Source organism: Synchiropus splendidus, chromosome 5 (assembly GCF_027744825.2).
Source record: "Synchiropus splendidus isolate RoL2022-P1 chromosome 5, RoL_Sspl_1.0, whole genome shotgun sequence".
NCBI lineage: Eukaryota > Metazoa > Chordata > Actinopteri > Syngnathiformes > Callionymidae > Synchiropus > Synchiropus splendidus.
The window spans coordinates 25,702,652-25,722,511 of NC_071338.1; the positions used below are offsets into that span (position 1 = coordinate 25,702,652).

General features: G+C 42.0%; 2 protein-coding genes across 9 annotated transcripts in view; both read left to right on the plus strand.

Annotated features, from left to right (window-relative positions):
- rras2 (RAS related 2) overlaps positions 1–2,420 on the plus strand; it is a 33,075-nt gene extending 30,655 nt beyond the window's left edge. Inside the window, exon 6 of the mRNA XM_053865030.1 lies at positions 993–2,420. Coding sequence (XP_053721005.1) covers positions 993–1,080 — 88 coding nt within the window. The 3' untranslated portion in view covers positions 1,081–2,420. The remainder of the gene's footprint in view (positions 1–992) is intronic.
- Positions 2,421–5,004: 2,584 nt separating this feature from the next.
- tub (TUB bipartite transcription factor) overlaps positions 5,005–19,860 on the plus strand; it is a 41,344-nt gene continuing 26,488 nt past the window's right edge. For all 8 annotated transcript variants that reach the window (XM_053865287.1, XM_053865289.1, XM_053865294.1 and 5 more), the window contains exon 1: positions 5,005–5,147. In XM_053865287.1, the coding sequence (XP_053721262.1) occupies positions 5,029–5,147 (119 nt within the window). In that variant the 5' untranslated portion in view covers positions 5,005–5,028. The remainder of the gene's footprint in view (positions 5,148–19,860) is intronic.

Below are 19,860 nucleotides of genomic sequence, written 5' to 3' on the forward strand. Positions count from 1 at the left end.
CTGCTCCAGAGTTGAGGAGCCCTGACAGACCCTCTTGACTTAGGTCTAGACTTAGGGACAACCGGCAGAGGATCTGAGGGTCCGGGCTCACTACAAGGGTGGACAGGGATGTGTATAGTGACTGGATATGACTGCATGTCATCTGCTTATTGTGCCTGTACACCACAAGAAGAGTGCTCAGTTACACCATCGGACTCGTGCGCCAGACCCATCACGCCCACTGGAGCCGCAATTTCAAGTGTAATGAAGCCGGGCTAATATTAGTCAGTTTCATTAGAGCAAGGCTTTTAGCTGACGTGATAAGAATGAGCAGCCTGGTGCCACAGCATGCTTTTGTTCAGAAGGTGAACCGGCTCAACCCAACTCTTGCGAAAATAAAACTGTTTTCCTGCTCACTTTCTTGCATAGTAAGTCAGGGGTGTCCAAACCTTCTTTTTTCTGAAGAGGGCCTAATAAAGTCAAAAAAAGTAAAAAGTAGCCAAGTAGTAAAAAAGAGCCAACATACACACAAAAAGGAAATGTCTTCACAAACAGACATGAATTGTTATTTATATATTTTGACCGAGTAGTTTACATTTGTTGTATTATTCGACTGAAGAGCTCTTGAACAGAGTCAGATGATGAGGAAAGCAATTGCTTTTGTGCTCTATTTTACTCAGATTTAATTTCATCTGCTCTCAGATGAAATTAAATCTGCTCTCAGGCCCATAAATTGACAGTGAACAGTGAAGTGCTGTTTGTTAGGATTGACACTTTGGAGAACACGTATAAACATTGTTGCAAAGTACTTGCTGTCCTGCCTTCGTACACCACATTTGATCACACACATGATCATGAGGTGTTTTGACTGCTGCGGGAACTTTTTGAAAATGAAACTCTTTGGATGAAACGCTCACCTACTGAAAGCACAGATGATAACTTTGCTCCGCTGCTTTATTTGTGGAAGGGATGGAGAATGAATAAACAAGTGTGGATGTGTATCTCACTTCCAGGAAATTCCAAGAACAGGAATGTCCTCCATCACCAGAACCGACAGGAAAAGAGAAAGACAAGACCGGCTGCCATTGTGTGATCGTCTGAGTCTGCCTGCCTTATTACTGTATCTCATGCAGCTACACTTTCGCCTGACAGCACATCCTGAGTGGATGACTGACCGCTGCCTTCTCCATGTGCATGACTCCAGTCAACTCTGGGATGCTGTGACCAGGAATCACAGCCCCTGGGACATCGTCGCGGGCATCGCTATGGACAATGCCAAATTTCTAACACCACTCTACCTTCAGCCATAATCTAGTTCCCAGAGCCCCAACACTAAACATTGCCTTCTGAAATCAGCCTGACGTGATCTCTTTTTGTACTCTGAAGGACTCTTCTTGCCTTGTAGTGATTTGTACTTGCGACCGAGATTGATTGAAAACCATTTATCTAGAATGTTAATGACTTTCTTTAGATTCAAGTGTCTGACCTGAACATAGAGATTATCTCATAAGAAGCTTGTGTGTATGTCGTGCCATCTCTACTCTCCATGTTCTAACCGGCTGTTGTACATATGTGACATTTGTTGTGATTTTCAAAGTGTATTTCTAATGATGAACTATTAAATCACCACTGTACAGTGTGGGAGACGTTTGGTTTTACACTTGCAAAGGTGAATTTACCAGGTTGTAAATATATATGGACCTTAAAGCTGAACCAGTGTAGAACTTCAGTTTTCTTGACTTAAGTCTCTATGAGTTCTAGTTCACCATTTCGAGTGGGATGGACAAAGATCTTGACACTGTTTTGTATCTTATGAACATTGAATTTACTCATCTATTTGACAGACTAACAAAAGTTTGCTTTTTTGTTTCAAGAAAATCATTCCAGTTTTGTCACATTTTACTTACAGTTCACACCACAACACCTTAATTTATCTGAATTATTTTGATGGGAGTCCAACACAGAAGTTTTGAGGTGCCCAGCGAATTACTCTGTGGTGGGACGTGACTCGCAGTCATCACCACAGACCGGACACCGATGCGTCTGCCTTCAATTCTCCCTGGGGTTTTTCTTTTTTCCTGGTGTCTTCTTCAGCAAATGGGGTTAAAGAACAAAATAAAACTACTTTTTTTTACATATTTCTTTTCAAACCTTTTTTATAATCCCTCTCCCATCAAAGCTGTGCTTGATGTAAAATGGTCCGTTCTGATTTTAAAGTTTTGCCCAAATATGACAGCAAATGGTGTGTACAATGAAAGAAAAGTATGTTTACCTGGCTGCAATCCAGAGTTAAAAGACTTTGTTAACAAGAAAATGAGCATCGTCCCAAAGAAAAAAAAAACACTATTTGCCTTCTTTTTTTTGAGTTGTTCTCTTCCCATCCACATCTGTCTTTTACCATGTGTTTAGCTCCAGTTGCTAAATAAAATATATCAGTTGTATTTTTTTTTTCTGACTGACATTCATATGATTTGATCCTTCCCTCAGAGCAACTACAGGTCTGGAACACCGGAAGGAACGGATGAAAAGCTGGCGAGAAGAGGGACAAAGAGCTATGCTGGTGAACCCTGTTGTTGGTTTTCCCAGAGCTCAAGAGCAGCCAGAAGTAGAGAGACACTTTTCATTCAGTGCTGGCTCTGGTTGTAGCCATGAGCTGGGCACACTGGTACCCAGTTCCGACCCCAATTTCTATTCATTGTTTTTCAAATATCAAAACAGCTATAAATATTAAATGAAAGTCTTGCAATTAACAAAATAAAAATATTGATTCATTTGTCTACTTTTCCTAAGAAAAATTCTACCGACTTAACTGCCACCTTGTTTTTGTGTTTGAAAGATATAATAGTTCTTTTTAAACTTGTTGGCGGGAGAGTACTGAATAAAGTTGACTATAATTCAGAAGTTTGATGATGTTTGTACGTGGAATATTTGTATTCTCTGCTTGCTGTCTTGCTTCTTAATCCTGAATAGCCACTCTGGGAACCTCACGGCTAAAATGTTTTTTGTCATACCATGCACATTTTATTTCCTTTCAGTTTGTATAAACTTGAATGCGACTGTGGGCAGATATGCATTTTGAATTATTATGGCTTGAGCTTATTTATTCTTTAGTCATTTTTGATGGAGGTCAGAGCTGTAGGATGGTGCCCATATATGGAATAGGTGACCCTGACATCCACAAATTGCCATCTTTAGCTTTCTCACTGTCTCCTTATCCAGTGAGAAAATGAAATGTCTTCAGGTACAGGACCTTCTCTGCAATTGTGTGATGTTCTGGTGACAACAATAGCATCTCCAAAGGAACTGACTCGGACTGCAACCATTGAAAACCTACTTCCTGCACTCTCTTTGTGTTCAACAGCAGGTCTATTCTGGGTGTCTTGCATATGATTAAGCTCCTCTTTGTATTGCTTACGACACAGGTGTCAACCCCAAGGCCAGTGGGCCAAGTCTGGCCCGCTAAATGATACTATGTGGCCCGCAAGAGCGTCATATGTGATAACTAAAAGGGTAACTCATATGTCATTCTGGTTAGCCCTGATAGTAAAAAAAAAACTGCTTCGGATGTTGAACAAAAAAATCAGAAACCAGAACTCGAACGCCCCCGAAAAAAGCTGGAAAAAACGCACGCGGACCGATTAGCTGACCCACGACGTGCTTTGTTATTGTGTATAACGCAGCCTCTGTATGCAGACGTGTCCCGTTAGCTGCATTTACTGACTGTTTTTTCTTCATATTGAGGTGTAAAACCTTTCCTGTCTCCGCACTGGACCGTGGTAGAGTGTCACAGGGGAGGTGCTCGCTCTCCACACCTCTGAGGCTGGAGCGCACACTCCAGGGTTTGATGTCCTGTTGTGGGCTGGAGCTGGGACAGGGATGAGGCGAGTCTGGGACAGAGCGTGACTTGGTTTATGACTTTGTCACAGCCAAACTGCACAGAAGCGCACATTCAGAGCTGGACACGCACCGGGCACCTCTTCACTTCATTAATAAAAAAAAAATATATATATATAATTTTTTTTTTTTTTCTCTATCTATTCTCGATCATATTGTGCCCCTCGGGTCTTTGGGAGACAACCAGTTGGATGAAGCTAATATATGTCACCCTTCATGTCTGATATAATTATAGTCATAATCCATACATAATCCATAAAGAAAACCAGAAAATTCTGCCAACACACACACATACTGCTCTTCTCGTGTGACGATAGCAGCAGTATAACCAACATATGGCGGGTCTCACTTCAGTGCACCACTGTTAGGACCAGACCAACCAACGCAACGGATAATCCATGTTTGTTGCCTGGGGGAATCGTGTGGGTTGCCAGTCAGTGGAGTCCTTATTGTGGGGGACCCATGCGGCAGTGAGGGGGAATTCAGATCCCACATTCGAAAGGTTTCCTAATCCCCGATCCGATCTGAATGTTTTGACGTGAAACCCCTGGCTGCTCCTGGTGTTCCAGCTGCGTCGCCGCTCACTGCCTTCAGGCAGCAGCAAAGGAACTGACATGGCTGTTGTTTGTTGCCTTATGTTGGGAGCTTGACACGTTGATTTGTGGAAGAAAATAAGACTAAATCTTTGCCTTCAATTGAAAGAATCCAATGTTGGGCCTCTTTTGAAAAGCGGGACACGAGTGCGAGAGCCATGGTCCGGGTTAATGACCAGAATGGAGACCCTCAAGCCCAAACAATCTCCATTCTCAGGGGGAAAGGGTCAAGGTACAGTTGTGAGAGCTGAAAACCTTGTGGCTCCACAGCCTTGGCACCATGAGTGGCCACCGTCGGCACTGGAGAAAAAGCCTGATGCAAGTCATGTAACTGCGTCCATCCATTTGAAAATAAAAATAACAGCTCCAAGTGAATTCGATTCAAACAAACAAGACTTGGAAATCTGACTATGAAATAGAAGCGTTGGTGGAGTCACGCGGACGCCATGGATTCATTGGGGTCTCGCACGCGCGGGCGGGCATTATAAACAAGCCCGCGCGCACGTGCGCCGATAGCTCGCGCGCCCCTCGCCTGTGGTGGTACAGCCCAGCGAGCCGCTGGATGCGCTGGAGCTCTTCTTCACCAGCCGCCGCCGACGGTGCTCGCGCCTCGACGCCGAACATGGACGGAGTGAGCAGCAGCAGCAGGAGCATGTCCTACAGCAGATGGAGCTACGACAGGTGAGAGCGGCTGGGTTCGCTGTGTCGCGGGAGCGTGTGGAGTAAATGGGCCGGATGTGTGGATGTAAAGCTCCAAATGTTGTCCACTCCGAGCATTTACCTCGTTGTGTTTAAGTACTACTGTGAATACAAATGGACATCAAGCAGGTACTGCGAGAGGATGGTTTATCAACTGCCATTCAAGTCCAGTGCCATCCATTTAAAGACCAAAAACATCAACTGTCTGATGTTTGAGGTTGTTGGTGACTAATAAATTGCATAGCAAAGTGAAGGCTTGTCGTGGCGCCAGTCTTTTAAAATACTGTTATGTGGTGAGCCACCATGACAAACAGCAGAAGGCAACAAACACAGAAAGCTCATGCTGTGAAGGTCCTTCACACACAGGGGTGGTACAGCTGAAACTGGAGGTGGTGTCGGACTGCAGACTCTAGTCTTGGCAACCCTGCTGTCTTGGCTGGTGCGCCCCCTGCGCTTCGTCCTCTTACATCAATGGTCTGGATGGAGGAGCTGATGGGACGCAGCAGGGCTTCTTCATCTGGTGTTGCTTATCTCAAATATTGGTGGGCTTGTATGTTGAAAAAACACATCATATCAAGAATGAGTGAGTGAGGAGCACAATGTTTTTTTTTTATTTTGTCCTATTGTATGGGTTTTAATCCCATTAAATATCTTGATATTTGTGTGCTTATTTGTTGGGTTTTTGCATAGAACAGTGTTTCACAGTTTGGGATGAGAATTGATATTTAGTGACGCTTCTACACTCTGGCATTTCAATAGTATGTTCTGTCTTTATTAACGTTAATCAGCCATTAAATCACAATGTCGCTGTTAAATGAATAAAAGGTGACTCAAGTGGGTTTTAAGAAAAAGAAACATCAGCTGGTACTTTATATAGAATTGATCAAGCCAGTTGGAAAAAAGAATTTCTGACCAGCAATCAGAGGAACAAATTTGATGACTCATCAGGTTGAACTCACGTAATAGATGGAGTTGTAACTTTGTAGTTACAAGGGTTTCAAGTGTGGCCCGTCTTGTAGTTACAGGTTTGACTTATGCCACCTTGAGGCGCCACATAAATGACATGCATTATCAACAGAGCCTGAATAAGTGAGGCGTGTCCACTTGGTCCCTGACCGACGTAGCACTTCTGAATGTAACACATGTTGGGTCCTTTTTATAAAAATACAATAATACAAGAAATAAAAATAAATAAATAAATGAAATACTCCCTGGACCTTTGTGGGTGGAGTTTGCATGTTGTCCCTGCTCCTGGGTGGGTTTTCTCCAGGTACTCCGGTTTCCTCCCACAGCCCAAAGGCATGCTCGCAAGATTAACTGGTCACTCTAAAATTGCCCTTAGGTCTTTATGGGGACCTGTCCAGGGTGTATTCCTGCCTCTCTCCCAATGACGGTACTGCCTGCAACCCTGACCAGGACCAAGCGCTGGTTCACTGACAATGTACTGTTTGTACTCTGAGTACCTCTACTATCTTTTTGCGCAACATTAAAAGTTAAGTATTTCAGCTATATTCTGGTTTTGCTTATGTCAATTTTTTTCTAGTTTAATAAACTGAGCTGCGAGACATTAAGTTTTTAACCTTTTAGTGCTGGTATGCTGCAACTGAGTTGTGATTCATTTGAGCTACATCAGCGTTCTTACTCCATGATGTCAGTTTTAAGAGCACCAGGACTTCTGCTGTTGCTAAAAGAATGGACCAGGCGTATACAGTATGTGTAGATTTAACATGGGCAACAGAGGCATTGATCATCACCCCAGTGCTCTTTGACACACTGCTGTCACCTTTGGCCTACTGCTGCTGTGACCCAATGGATTGACCCCTCACACCCTCACGCAGTTGCACTGACCTTTCTGATTCAGTGTACTGTTATTGTTGCTGATGTTCCCTTGTTGGGTGATGCTACCCAACATCGGTGTGTAAAGCTAATCCATTCTTCATGTTTTCACTTGTTTTGTATGCCAAGCAACTGAACATGAACAGCAGAACATGCTGCTTGTTGACTGAGGCATGTTGGTTTTTGTACACTGTAGGGCTGCAACGATTAGTTGACATCATCGATAACATTGACAACAAAATTTCGCCAATGTCAAAATCTGTGCATCGATGCATCGTGTTGCTGTTGGTGTAAACACACACGGGGCGCAGGATGGGCATCGAGAACTGGTTGTTATTCAGAAGCAGGGAGAAATGATCACCTTCTCTGGAATCATTAAGATATGTTAATTTATGTTCCTTTCATTGGTTCCTGACTGAGGTCCGACTCCAACTGACCACCCAGACCAACTGACCAACCTGATGCTTCATGCTTCACAGGGTCAATAGATGTTCCAGGATTATGTGTCATGATTTTAGTATACTTGTTTAATAATGTATGGTGTCTCAGTATCACAGTGAGACGATTTAAGCAACTTTAGGTTAAACAGAAATTCAAAATGGGTTCAAAGAAAGGTCATCGTGATTAGTCGAGTAATCGAAAAAAAATAAGGAATAGATTAGTCGACAACGAAAATAATTGTTAGTTGCAGCCCCAGTACACTGACAATGTTATATTGAAGATGGGTGGTTGATGACTATTTTCAAGACAGTGTTCTCACATAACCTCTGGTCATGAGTACCTTGTTTTTACATTTCTGATGCCTCTGTTATCTACTTTCTCATCTGGATTGTTGGATGCAACAATGCATCTTTGAATGTGCCTCTGAATGCAGGAGAGGGAGACGACAGTACTGTTGAGATGAAGCTAGGATGCAGCATTTTGTGTAAATAAAAATGACTGATATTGGTGCAGTTTCATGGGCAGTGCAGCATGTTTGTATCTTCTCTCTCACACAACAAGTGGGCTGATAAGATGAAGTTGGTCTCTGGGAGGCTGAGCTTTAATAAAGCATGAAGGGTGGACACTGTGTTGTCCTTTGTTGTGGCGGACATGGCGCAAATCAAAACCATGCAGTGAATGAGCGGTTGAATGTGGTTCTTACATCAGCTCTGGTCTTACTTGCTAATCTAAATTGAGCAGACCCCTCAATAGGGAGCGATAATGACCTAATGACGTATTCAATTGGGAGTTCTGTTTACTCTCTTATGTGGTAGGAGAGGAAAATTACCTCCAATCAAGCCAGTTTTAGCCTTGATTTTAATTCAGTCATTAGATGAAGTGATTGCTGTTCCACACGAGAACTGCCAATTTGGTGGTGAGAGGGAGACCAACATTATCATCACCATCAGTCATCACAAGTGTTCATCATGAGTTCAATCTCCTACATGTCTTTCGGTACGGCTGAGCGAAAATTTCACGTCTTGCTATGGTGTGCCGGTGTCATGGTGGCCCAGGGGAACAGACCCTAATGCTAGAATCCTTGCTGGTGTACAGGTGTCAGGAGATAAATACAAATACACAAAAGCCAAACACGAACAGGAACGAAGAAACAAGGGAGTCGACACCAAAACGCGGAGCAGAGAAGACAACACACGGAGCGGGGGAAAAACCTTAAACCGAAAACAGGTGAATCAAAACTCAAGCCGTCATAACGGGATAAACAAAAACTCACAGGCCCAAATAACGAAAAGTGCTCAGTGGTGGAATAACACACACACACGAGGAAGAAAGCTACCAAGAGAAAACAAAGGTGAGTTACAAAAGAAAGAAACAAAACGAGGAAATCAACTAAGAAGTCGCAGAAATGACACGCATGCAAGAATCCGAAAGTTATCCAAACAAGCTGGACAACACAAATCACGAGAGGGAGATCTTTACTGTAGAAACGCAAAGTAACCATCTGGTAAAGTCTGCAACCAAGGTGTTGAAACCAACCAGGTACGATAAAATTATATTGTTCAGCCCAAACTTGTATGTACGGAAGAACTGAACAGGGTTCTCCCCTGGGGATTCTCCCAGTGTAAGTCCTTGTATGAATTTGTGGTATACACGAGCGGTGTTACTATCTTGAATGTTCCTGTCTTACTCTGACTGGTCGGGTGGAGTCACATCACCAAACCCGCTTTACCCCATCTTGAAAGGGCATGCGCATTGCCTACCAGAATACATGGTCCGAGCAGACGAAAAAGACTTTTTCCAAAATGACGTTCATCATGGTAAATTTTGGAAGCAGTAAGTTATCAGTTCTGATGCTGTTGTAGATACTTTGATGTATATGAAGAGTGTACTGGGAGCTACTTTTGATGGGCAGTAAGTTATCACACCTGTACCAGCCTGATTCTGTGTGTGTGAGTCCAAACAAGCCTTGCTGAGGTGTCCTGGACACCCAAGCATAAGTCTTGACTTTAACTGAAGCGAACGTGTTGTCAACGTGAATTGTTTCACCTGGTGAAAATTGTGGTGATGAAGTGAAAAAAGTTTCTTGGTGATACTCAGTGGGAGTTTTCCACAGACAATCTGTCAGTGGAGGACAGCGAAACAATACCAGTGTGCAGGAGCAACCGTCTCCGGAGTTAAAGCTGTCAGACTGATAGTGCTGCTGACACCTTGAAGATGACATTGAGAGGATAAAAGCACTTTGTCCTGTTTTTTTGTCCTTGTGAGGGAGTGGTCACTGCCGGCTGGAGCTAACACACAGCTTCAGTTGATGGTCAACTGTCTCTCTGTCATAGGGTTTCAATGGAGTTAACATTTAAAGCAGAGGCCAGAATATAGTACGAGTGAAGAAGCTGCTGGTGTAATATGCAAAACACTCTGTAAAGCTCTTCAAGTGAGTTACGCATACAGTCAGTTGAAGCCATTAATGCCATTAACTATGAGCAGATTTCCATGCTTGATGCTGTTGTAAACAGGCTTATAGCTGGGATTTTGAAACAGAGCGTCCAAAGACCCACCCCCTGCCCATAACTGCGCCCCCAGCCCATTCCCCTCCCAACACACTTGTCAATGAATGACTTAAGAACTTGCGTGGAATGAAGCAAAAAAAAAAAAAAACACAGTCAAACATGCAAACATTTAGAACAAAAAATGCTGGAGCAGAGGAACTTCAGCTTCAGGTGATGTTTATATATAAGGTGGTTAAGTTTAGAACCTCTGCCATTGATCAAGAATTCAAAAACAATCACTCCAAGTGAGCTCTTTATTTCCTATTGTTAATAGTGAAAGACACAGGTGCAATGAAGTGTGAATGAGCTCTTATTCCAAGGGTTTGGCTGAGAGTGAATGTATGCCTTTGTCTGTATAAGTCTAAGGTCACAAAGTTTTTTGCTGCAGTGATTTCCACCTCTCTCTGATCAGAGTAGCTGAAGGTGATTCGAGCACTTGGCTCATCTTTTCTTCTGGCTTGGTTCTTGTTAGACAAAGCAATAAATCTGCTCTGATATCAGCAGCACATAAAGGATCATTCTCCATTACATTAAAAGTATTTTATGAGCCAATAATGTGTCATATCTGCTGCAGTCCTAAAAAAAAGTACAGTTTTTTTCCCCACCACTCTCTTCACACTGGCCTCATAATATAAAAAATACATTGAAATTCACATTTCATTTAATTCATGGTGAGTCATTCATGTCGGAATGATGTTTCTAGCTATTTAACATCTTTGTTCACATTATATTACAGCAGTTCAATACTGTTGACCTGATACACTACAATAAGCAACTGCCTCCTCACACTAACACCAGCGCGTATTGAGCACTGCTGGTCTCACTGGTTCCGGATTGATTTACCTTTGTGTTGTTATAAGACAGGGAGCTCGGAAGGACAAACAAAAGCGTCCTCCCACTGTAATGCGAATAATAGGCCAAATATTTAATAATGGAGGATGGTTCCGGGTTCTTTTTGAAAACGCACATTGATTTATTGACGCAGAATTTGTTCTTTTAAGCTGCAGGGGCAGTTTCCTGAAGAAAAACGATGCTTCTGAATTGACTCCTGACTAAATTGCTTTGTACCTGCGTAACCCAACTGACTAACATAGAAGTCATGATGCCATCCTCTTCATCTTCATTTCCATTGTGTAGGAGTGTGAGACCAGCTGTAACATTTCTCAATGTATATAAAATGCTGAGGTTGTAAGCCTGTGTAGGTCTGACAGGACTAAAATGAGATGTGCATGGCATTTATGTAGCTTCATGGCAACTGAGAAACAATGTAGAGAATTGAGAGGATCAGAAGGGTAACGTGTTTTCCTGGTCAGGTTAATTTTGTCGCCCATTTTTCAATTTTGTCTCAGTCTTGTGCCACAGTTAATTCTTAGTCTTACTCACATTTAGTCATCCACATTCATATCATTTTTGTCAGTCACATTTTTGTTGACTAAATTTGGCCCGTTGAGTTCCGCAAGCAATAAACATCAGGTGTTATGATGGTTCTATTGGGATTTCCCGACTGTCTCCGGTGTTTGTGGTAATCCTCGGAAATTAACACCATTTCACAGCTCTGGCGACTGATACTCATGTACGACTTATATAGATGAAATATAGACTATTATAATAATATCATGAGGTTCTGCTGCCCTCCATCATTCACCCAGTACGTAACCTGCAAAACCAGAGGCAATAAACCCTGGACCTGCTGTATGGCATCAAGGAGGCATATGCTGTATATCATCTCCTCTCCCGCCCATGGTGAAGTCTGACCACAGCTTGGTCCTTCTTAAGCCAGTGTATAAACCATTGGCAAAGAGGCAGCCAGCTGTGAAGAGATGGTCTGGTCTGCAGAGGCTGAAGAAGCTCTTCAGGACTGTTTTGACTCTACTGTATGGGAAGTCCTCAGTGATGCCCATAGAGAGAATATTGACAGTCTCACTGACACAGTCACAGATTATATCAACTTCTGTGTGGAGAACACTGTACCCACCAGGACTGTGCGTTGTTTTTGCCTAACAACAAACCCTGCATTATCAATGCTCTCCTGAATGAGAAAAAGAGTTCAGAGTACAAGAGGAGCTGAAAGAGGCGCAGAGGAGGAAGATTCGTGAGGGGAAGAAAGTGTACAGGGAGAAGATGGAGTGACAGGCTTTAATGAGACCAGTACTCTTTTTTGGAGGGGGTTGTGAGGTGGGCAAATGACCTCTCCAAACCTCCAGTTGCTTGTCTCCAACCCCACTCAGTCTTCCATCCTGCAGCCGCCACTGTGTGCTCCAAGTGCTGACCATAATATCTAAACTCTAGCTGAGTGCATTGCACATTGTTTAGATGCCAAATTACTTTCCAGGTTACATTAGAAATGAAAAACAGCCCTTTGAAACGTCTGGCCTTCAAAGCACTTCATCATTACTACAGTGTTCCTCAACGTGACTCACGCTCCACATGGCCTACCTTTACCTCGACCCACAACTTTGGCCACAGTCCAGTCATCCTCCATCTTTTTCATGTATGTTCCCCGGACATGAACCGATACCACTCAGAACTTGCTGATGTTGTTTTCATCTTGAAAACCACTGACTTTATATCATCAAATCATGCTTTATATTCCTGTTTTCGCTGAGACGTTTAATGACCTCTGAATGAATGTTTCTTTCAGTCCTCTGATACATTGTTATACAACATTTGTGTAACCATTATGTATCATGGCTTCTTCGCTGTTACACTGCATACAACTCAGTCAATATGTCTCCTTTAATGATACAGAGAATGAAGAACTTCTGCCCCTTAATCCCTCCTTTCTTGTTTTTTAGGTCATTGTTTGTGTCTAAATGTGTCTGTCTAGCTTTATTCTGAATGTGTGTTACTGTGTCAGTGTGTATTATTTTCTGTTATTATGTCTCTTGTTTCATTGTGTTTTACTTTCACTTTCATGTATGTGTGTAATTCATTACTACTATTATTTATTTATTTTATTACTATTATAGTGTGTGTGTGTGTTTGGGTAACTATACCTGTGGGGACCAATTCTTGGAAACACACCTACTTTAGTCATTTGTGGGAACCTTTTGCAGTCCCCCCCAAAGTTAAGCCTCATATTTAAGGATTAGAACTTAAAATAAATAAATAACTGGGTCATCCTAATTGAATTCCAGTTTGGTTTAGGTCCTGGTTAAGTTCAGCCATTTGTCTTGGATGGTTAGGTTAACAGTGAGAGGCTGGGGAAAGCATTATGACAATGCAATGTCCTTACAAAAATAGTGAAACAAACATGCACGTGTGCGTGGGTGTATCTAACTGCTCTCGCCTGCATGTGTGCTTGCTGGTCACTATAAAAATACTGAAGATGAAAATGTCCTGGAGATTGTTTTGCTTATCAGCATGGCACCTGACAAGCTGTTATCTCTACTGATTCTGATCAAACAATGCAGATAGTTATTATGGGATACTGTCCCCCACCACACATATTTCCAGAGAATTACGTTGATTATATTCAGAATGCAGCTGTTCGGCTTCATGCTTGCTTTGGTCCATCAGCTCATAACTGCAGCTGGATATGTGTGAGAAGCAACTCTGCAAATGGTTGCTATGGTGAAGCCTCATGGCAGAACACTAGTGTTATGTTTTAGCTATAAGAGTGAACAGTGGCGTGTGCGAAGAATGCGAAGACCTGCAACCTTGAGTGTGGCCATTCACACAAACAAAAGATGTCTTTGTCAGGATAGACTGTATTCATCAGTATAATATTCTATCGTATTATATTAGACAATATTATACTATATTGCTGTAAGGACCTTTTTGACAGAAAAACAAGAAGCAGATTTAATACTGTTGCATAAATCATTATGTTTCTGTTGTTCCTGTTCTGTTGTGCTGAGAAACGCACGTGTGACTAAACCCCCAAGTATTCAAACCATCCCTATACTCTCCTGATATACTTTGTCTTGAGATGTTTAAACTCGAGTAGAGCAAACTAGATGTGAAGCAGACAGGTGGCATGAGGGAAGAACCTTTGGCGATGGACTGTCCTGCCCACTACTCAGGTGACGCAGTGGTGGACTTGGACCGAACTCAGTCATTGTTGGACGTTTTGGTCTTTTCTGCACATTACTGTTGTATTTTTGGGTATTAGAATTATTACTATTACTATTATTAATAAGAATGATACTTTATGGTCTGTGCTACATTGTTGCTTTGTGTAAGTCTTAAATGTTTGTCTTTAATGTTACAATGGTGCTGACAAGCAAAAATTTCCCATTGTGGGATCAATAAAGCCAATCAGTCAGTCAATATAAATATTAATATTAATATTATTTTTATTAATGACAATTGAGTGACACATTTTGGTACAAAACCAGATTTCAATCCAGTCACTAGTGTTAAAGGGCAAATGGTCTTCAATTTAAATCAAAATTTGGTACCTGTGTAACTGTACTAGTAACATGTAGCTGGGTGACATATGATGTGTTTCATGTTCTGATCTATTCAAATCCCTCAAGTAACTGCATCACATAAACAGACTTCAAAAATCAATCGGCTTTGATAAGGCGGAAAGAGCATGAAGAGCAATGTGGGTGTTGAGTAAAAATGGATCAAACACTGGCATCAATTTGGGTCTTGAGATGAAACACTTGAGCTATTGTACAGCACCTCCATGTGTCCATGAGTCATCACTACACATGTTGGTTTTCAGAGGTTGAGTCCCCCTGCTGGAAATAGACAATGACTAAACCCAGCAGTGCGGCTGTACTGCTGGCAAAGACAAATGACATAAAACAGGGTTAGAAACTGGAATGTGAGGGTGGTTCTGTGTGAGATTTCTGTGAATGGGCCGCCAGTGTGGCGACGTGGAGTACGCTGAGCTTTTAAATGATAATCAGACTGCACAGTTGCCATGGTCACCAGAGCAAGTACGTGACAAGGCTGCATGACTCACAGAGACATCGGCCATCACCTTCTGCTAAAGGTGCGGATTAGGCCGCAAGTGTCTCTCAGTGGCTCAGTGTTCTTAAGGAACAGGCAATGAGATGAGCCTTTAACTGCCGACGGTGAACTAATACAATGAGACCTCAGTGTTCCATTTCTCACACTGCCCACTCTGTCGTGAGACTAAATTGCGGGTGAGGGAGGTGATGGGAGAAAGGGAAGGAACACCGAAAAGATCCAAATAGAAAATGCACTGATACAGTGTGCAGAGAGAGGCTGGCGTTTTGAAATCATCCCCAGAGAGATGCAAATCTTCAAGTCTACAACACCTGACAAGATGACGCTGATGTAACATTGCTGCCTCGCTGCTCCTCTTGTCATCTGGGTGTGAAGTTTGTGTGTGCGTCAGTCTGTGTGGGATGCCGCCTCCATGAGTAATATAGGTGGTAAAAGTAGACGTCGTCGTTTGGAAAGTACTTTCTTACATGGTAATATGTGTAAAGTGAGTGAGGTGCATGATGTCAGGAAAAAAATATATATCTGAATTCATGATAAAAATCTGTCTTCATTGAAAGGTAGTAATTGTTTAACTTCTGCCTAAGATGATCCTCAACTCAGTTTTGAAATAACGCAACAATAAATTCTATTCTATTTTAACATTGATAAGAAGAGGAAGATCCTCATTTCAAATGCAAAGAATGAACAACACAGTTTGTGTCTGACACAAAACATAAACAGTGAACGCTGAAGGAGGGAGGTGTTGCAAATGGCTCTCCTGTCAACATGGAGTGTGTTTGGGCCTCGGTTGCCCCTGGTTACAGGTGCCATCCGAACAAAAAAGCCCTTCATCACGAGTCATTTAGGTCAAGTCCTGTCATCATTTAGCATATTGTATCTTACTTGGGGTCATTTTCCACTCCATCAATAATAAATCTTTTCTTTAAATGGCTTGGAAAATAAGCCCAATTTTTTGTTGTCAACTGAATGCAACGAACTGACAGTAATAATATTATTTTTATATATTTTTTATTTTGTTTCAAAGCTCAAGATGTGGGCCCCTGTCTAGAGACTATTTCCCCCTTTCCATAAAGATCACCAGTCCGCAGTATGACACATGAAGTTTATGATGTCTGATGATGGATTTTCTGATCAGGACTTGCCCTTGCGTACAGGATTCATACTGCATGATGCGGAATCATGAGTCAGCTCATCCTCTTATTTCTTTCAGTCAATGAACCATGAAGTGTCAATCACTCCATCAATGGACATTTCCGAGAGCACGACTGGATTTTTTTTTTTTTTTTAAGTGAAATTTGAATTGCCTTTACATGTGCGTACTCCAAAGTCGAATGTCGAATGCATATACAGTATGTTCTGCCTGAATTCTCTGCTGGAGATTGCAGATGACAAAAGCCAAGATCATAGTAGGGCTGGGTAAAGAAAAAACAATCCGCAATGCATTACAATTCTACCTCCAACTTGGTTTGGTTTTGGTTATGTACTGCCTCACACTCACAGCGCCCCTACTGGACAGGTGGTGAATTGATGCAGAGAATTTGCTGAATTGACACTTAATTGGGGAAGGCAAAATTTCAGTGCATTTGCCGTAATAAACTTTTTTTAGACACCTCTAGTTGCAAGTCAGTTGGAACCGCACGATAAATATATACAATACATATAGATGTATAATACAGGGACAAACAATCTCTCCACATGTGTACAGTGCAAGGGTCGATCAATATGCTCTTTTATAGGGCTGATACCGAAATCGATATCTGGTGGCTTAGGAAAGCTGACAACCGGTATTAAGCTGATATTCTGGCAGGGCATTAGATTTTGTTTTGATGTTACGAAAATCACATTGACTGCAGTTACATGACGGCCCAGAAAACCGAATTATTGAGTTAGTCCGACTCGGTTCGGACTTTTACAATGCATAGTAAAATGCAGACAGCGTAGTCTGACTACTGAAGAGAAAGCCGAATTTCTCTTAGTCGGATGACACAACTTGGATAATGCGGTTCATAGCGCGACTAAGCGAGCATGTAGCTAGCACTCAGGTTGTTTTGATCATTGGTTCTAGTTCATAGACAACACAATTTATTCAGAAACTTCCATGTTTAATCACAAAACCTGCGGAAGGAAGTCTATGATGATGGCACCATGACGGTGACGCCATTGAACCATCGCTCCGACACGCACACACACAACTACTTCAGCACGATTGGTGTCTACAGAGTTGAATATAACAGTCTGGAACGGCTCCTTGCTACCTGTACGCTTTGATCGCTCTTCCTCTACGATGATAGGAACCGGAAGTTCTGAAAAGGTACTAGATTTCACTTGCACTTTGCCAAAGGCACGAATGAGTGGCAGGCTACATTCTGAACACAAGAGGGTGTCATTGGACAAGTATCAATGTCATATCGACCGATATGATGGAGGCCGATAGCGATGTGGACCGGTTAGTCAAAAAGGGATCAAAAGCAGCCGAGGTTCTACTCGACCTCCAGTACAGCACAGTCAGAAGTTAAAATAAGTAATGAAATCTGTCAATAATATTGAAATCACACAAACAGTGTGTGTGTGTAGTGCGTATGCTCTGCTACTAAGCTTTGGAACCGGCTCAATGTTGAGTCAGTTATCCCCTCTGAATTTTAGTGAAAAGCTGGGCTTGATGAAAATACATTCTCAACAATGAGAATCTTATGTCCAGAAGATTTTAGAACACGGCGTGATGGTGATGAAAAGCTAGAGTATTGTGAATATCTGAAGCGGCTCATCAGAAGGAGAATCGTCACCATCTCATTCAATCTTTAATTTACACTGCACGGCGAGCACTTCGGTTTATTGGTGCAGTCAAGCTCCTTCACTAACTGGGAATTGGGAGCAATATTTTATCCAGCCTGACATTTCCTAATCCAAATCATGTTTTATGCAGGGAGCCTGTTGGACACAGAGAGCAGAGATACATGGATTTATGTTTGCACTTAATATTCTGCCCCGGGTGTCTGTCTCTGACCTTTTCGGTGTCTTATAAGCTCTTTTGTGGCCATATACTTCATGTCTTTTTATGAATTAAGATGAATTATTTCATTTGACTTCAAGGCGAGTATTTCCTCGGATATGCTTATCAATGTCATATGAGGTGTTCTATGATGTTGTTCCACTCAATGACTCAGTCTGTGGTGTTTTTTTCATTGGGGTCTTTAAAACATTACATTTTTAATAATAATTTTCCCAGTGTTTAATTCAAATTGATGCAACCAGAAATTCTATATATTGTGCCTGAAGATTTGTTTTTTTTTTTACTTGCTCTGGCGTCATATGGATTTTCACAGATGTTTTGTGATATTTGCCATTGCTGCCTGTTTTCTTAAAGTGCGTCAAACTCAAGACCCGGGGGGAAAATCTGGTTGTTTTTATGCTTGAAACACACATTGGCTTGAAATAAAAGCGGATCCTTTAATGCTTAAAATTCAATCTTCTGTCGTGCATGTCTGTTTCGTGACCAATGAAATGACAGCCACCCACCACTAGAACCCTGTGGTATTGTTTCATGGTCGATCAGATTGTTTCATCACCAAGGCAAGAAGCGGTTAATTTATCCCAAACGTCACGCAGAGATTTGTAAGAAAATATTTATTGTGTGTGTCAGGTGGATACCTCCAACTGGTGTTTTCTTACCACAGGCTTTTCTTGATGGAGTAGTCACACCACCGACTGGTTCTGTTACGCCAGTGACTTTCTCTGACCCAAACCATTGCCTTGGTCCAGCTGTTATCTTTCGGGGCAATGACATAAACAATGCATTTCACACTCCCAAGTATCAAACCATGACTACTTTCAAGTAGGGATGGGCGATAACTTATCGTACACGCTATGTCGCCAAACACAATCTCCACGATGACAAGTCTGCAGCTCACGATAAATGCGATAAACACACGGCAATGGACCTGCACACGTGAACATGATGAAACCGCGACGGCACGCCGCGTTTGACAGCCGACACCGGCGTGTAACAGTTGTAGAGAGTGTGGTGGACTTGGCTCACGATTGTAGTTTTTTAATACAGGGAGCCTTTGATACTGACACTGGTCGACTCTGAGTGTCTGGATCCGTCTTTGTTTTATTCGATGGAGTGGTCCTCATAGGTTCTCTGCCTTGGTTCCCATCAACATATATATACTGTGGTGAAAAGAGTTGGATATTGGACGGACCTCTGCTCCAGTATTGGCAGCAGCGTCCTCTTCTGTGTCCCAGATTAGTGTTCACTGATCGCGGACACACTCTCACAGGCAGTGCTAATGCTACGACCCGGCATCAGTTAGGGACCATCAACAAATTCTAAAGTTCTCACAAGTATTAGTGACGTCTTCAATAAGGCAATAAAACCGTTTAGGAGAGAGAATTGTGAAAATGTCTTTCATCACAAAAGACAAAGGACTGACAGTTTGTATAATGATTTGGAGAATAGAATATGACTAAATGATCATTTATTCACAGTGTTTCTAATATTTCTTCAATAGCATCTAGGAAATGTGTCCAGACTGGTCCATAGTTAAAGTTAACTGTTATGAGACATGAGATACAGCAAACAGACGGCTCAATTTAACCCCTAAATGAAACTGGCAGAGCAGTCTGTCAGACACCTGCGGCTTCTACCAGAGATGTGAAACATTGAATTTCTCACCTCTACACTGAGTTAACTATTTAAACATAAACAAATGATGATGTTGCAGACAAACTCCACTATTAAGTTTCATCATAAAACAGTTGTGATTGATATGATTGATATGATATGATTGTCCAACAAATGGAATAGAATGAAAATGTATTTATCGTGATACTTACTGTTATAGCTGAAATAACAACACTTATCGTGATCACTTTTTTGTCCATATCATACCGTTTCAATGCAGTCCAATTTTTCTCCTCCAGTGTGACGTTCCAAACGTTCCAGA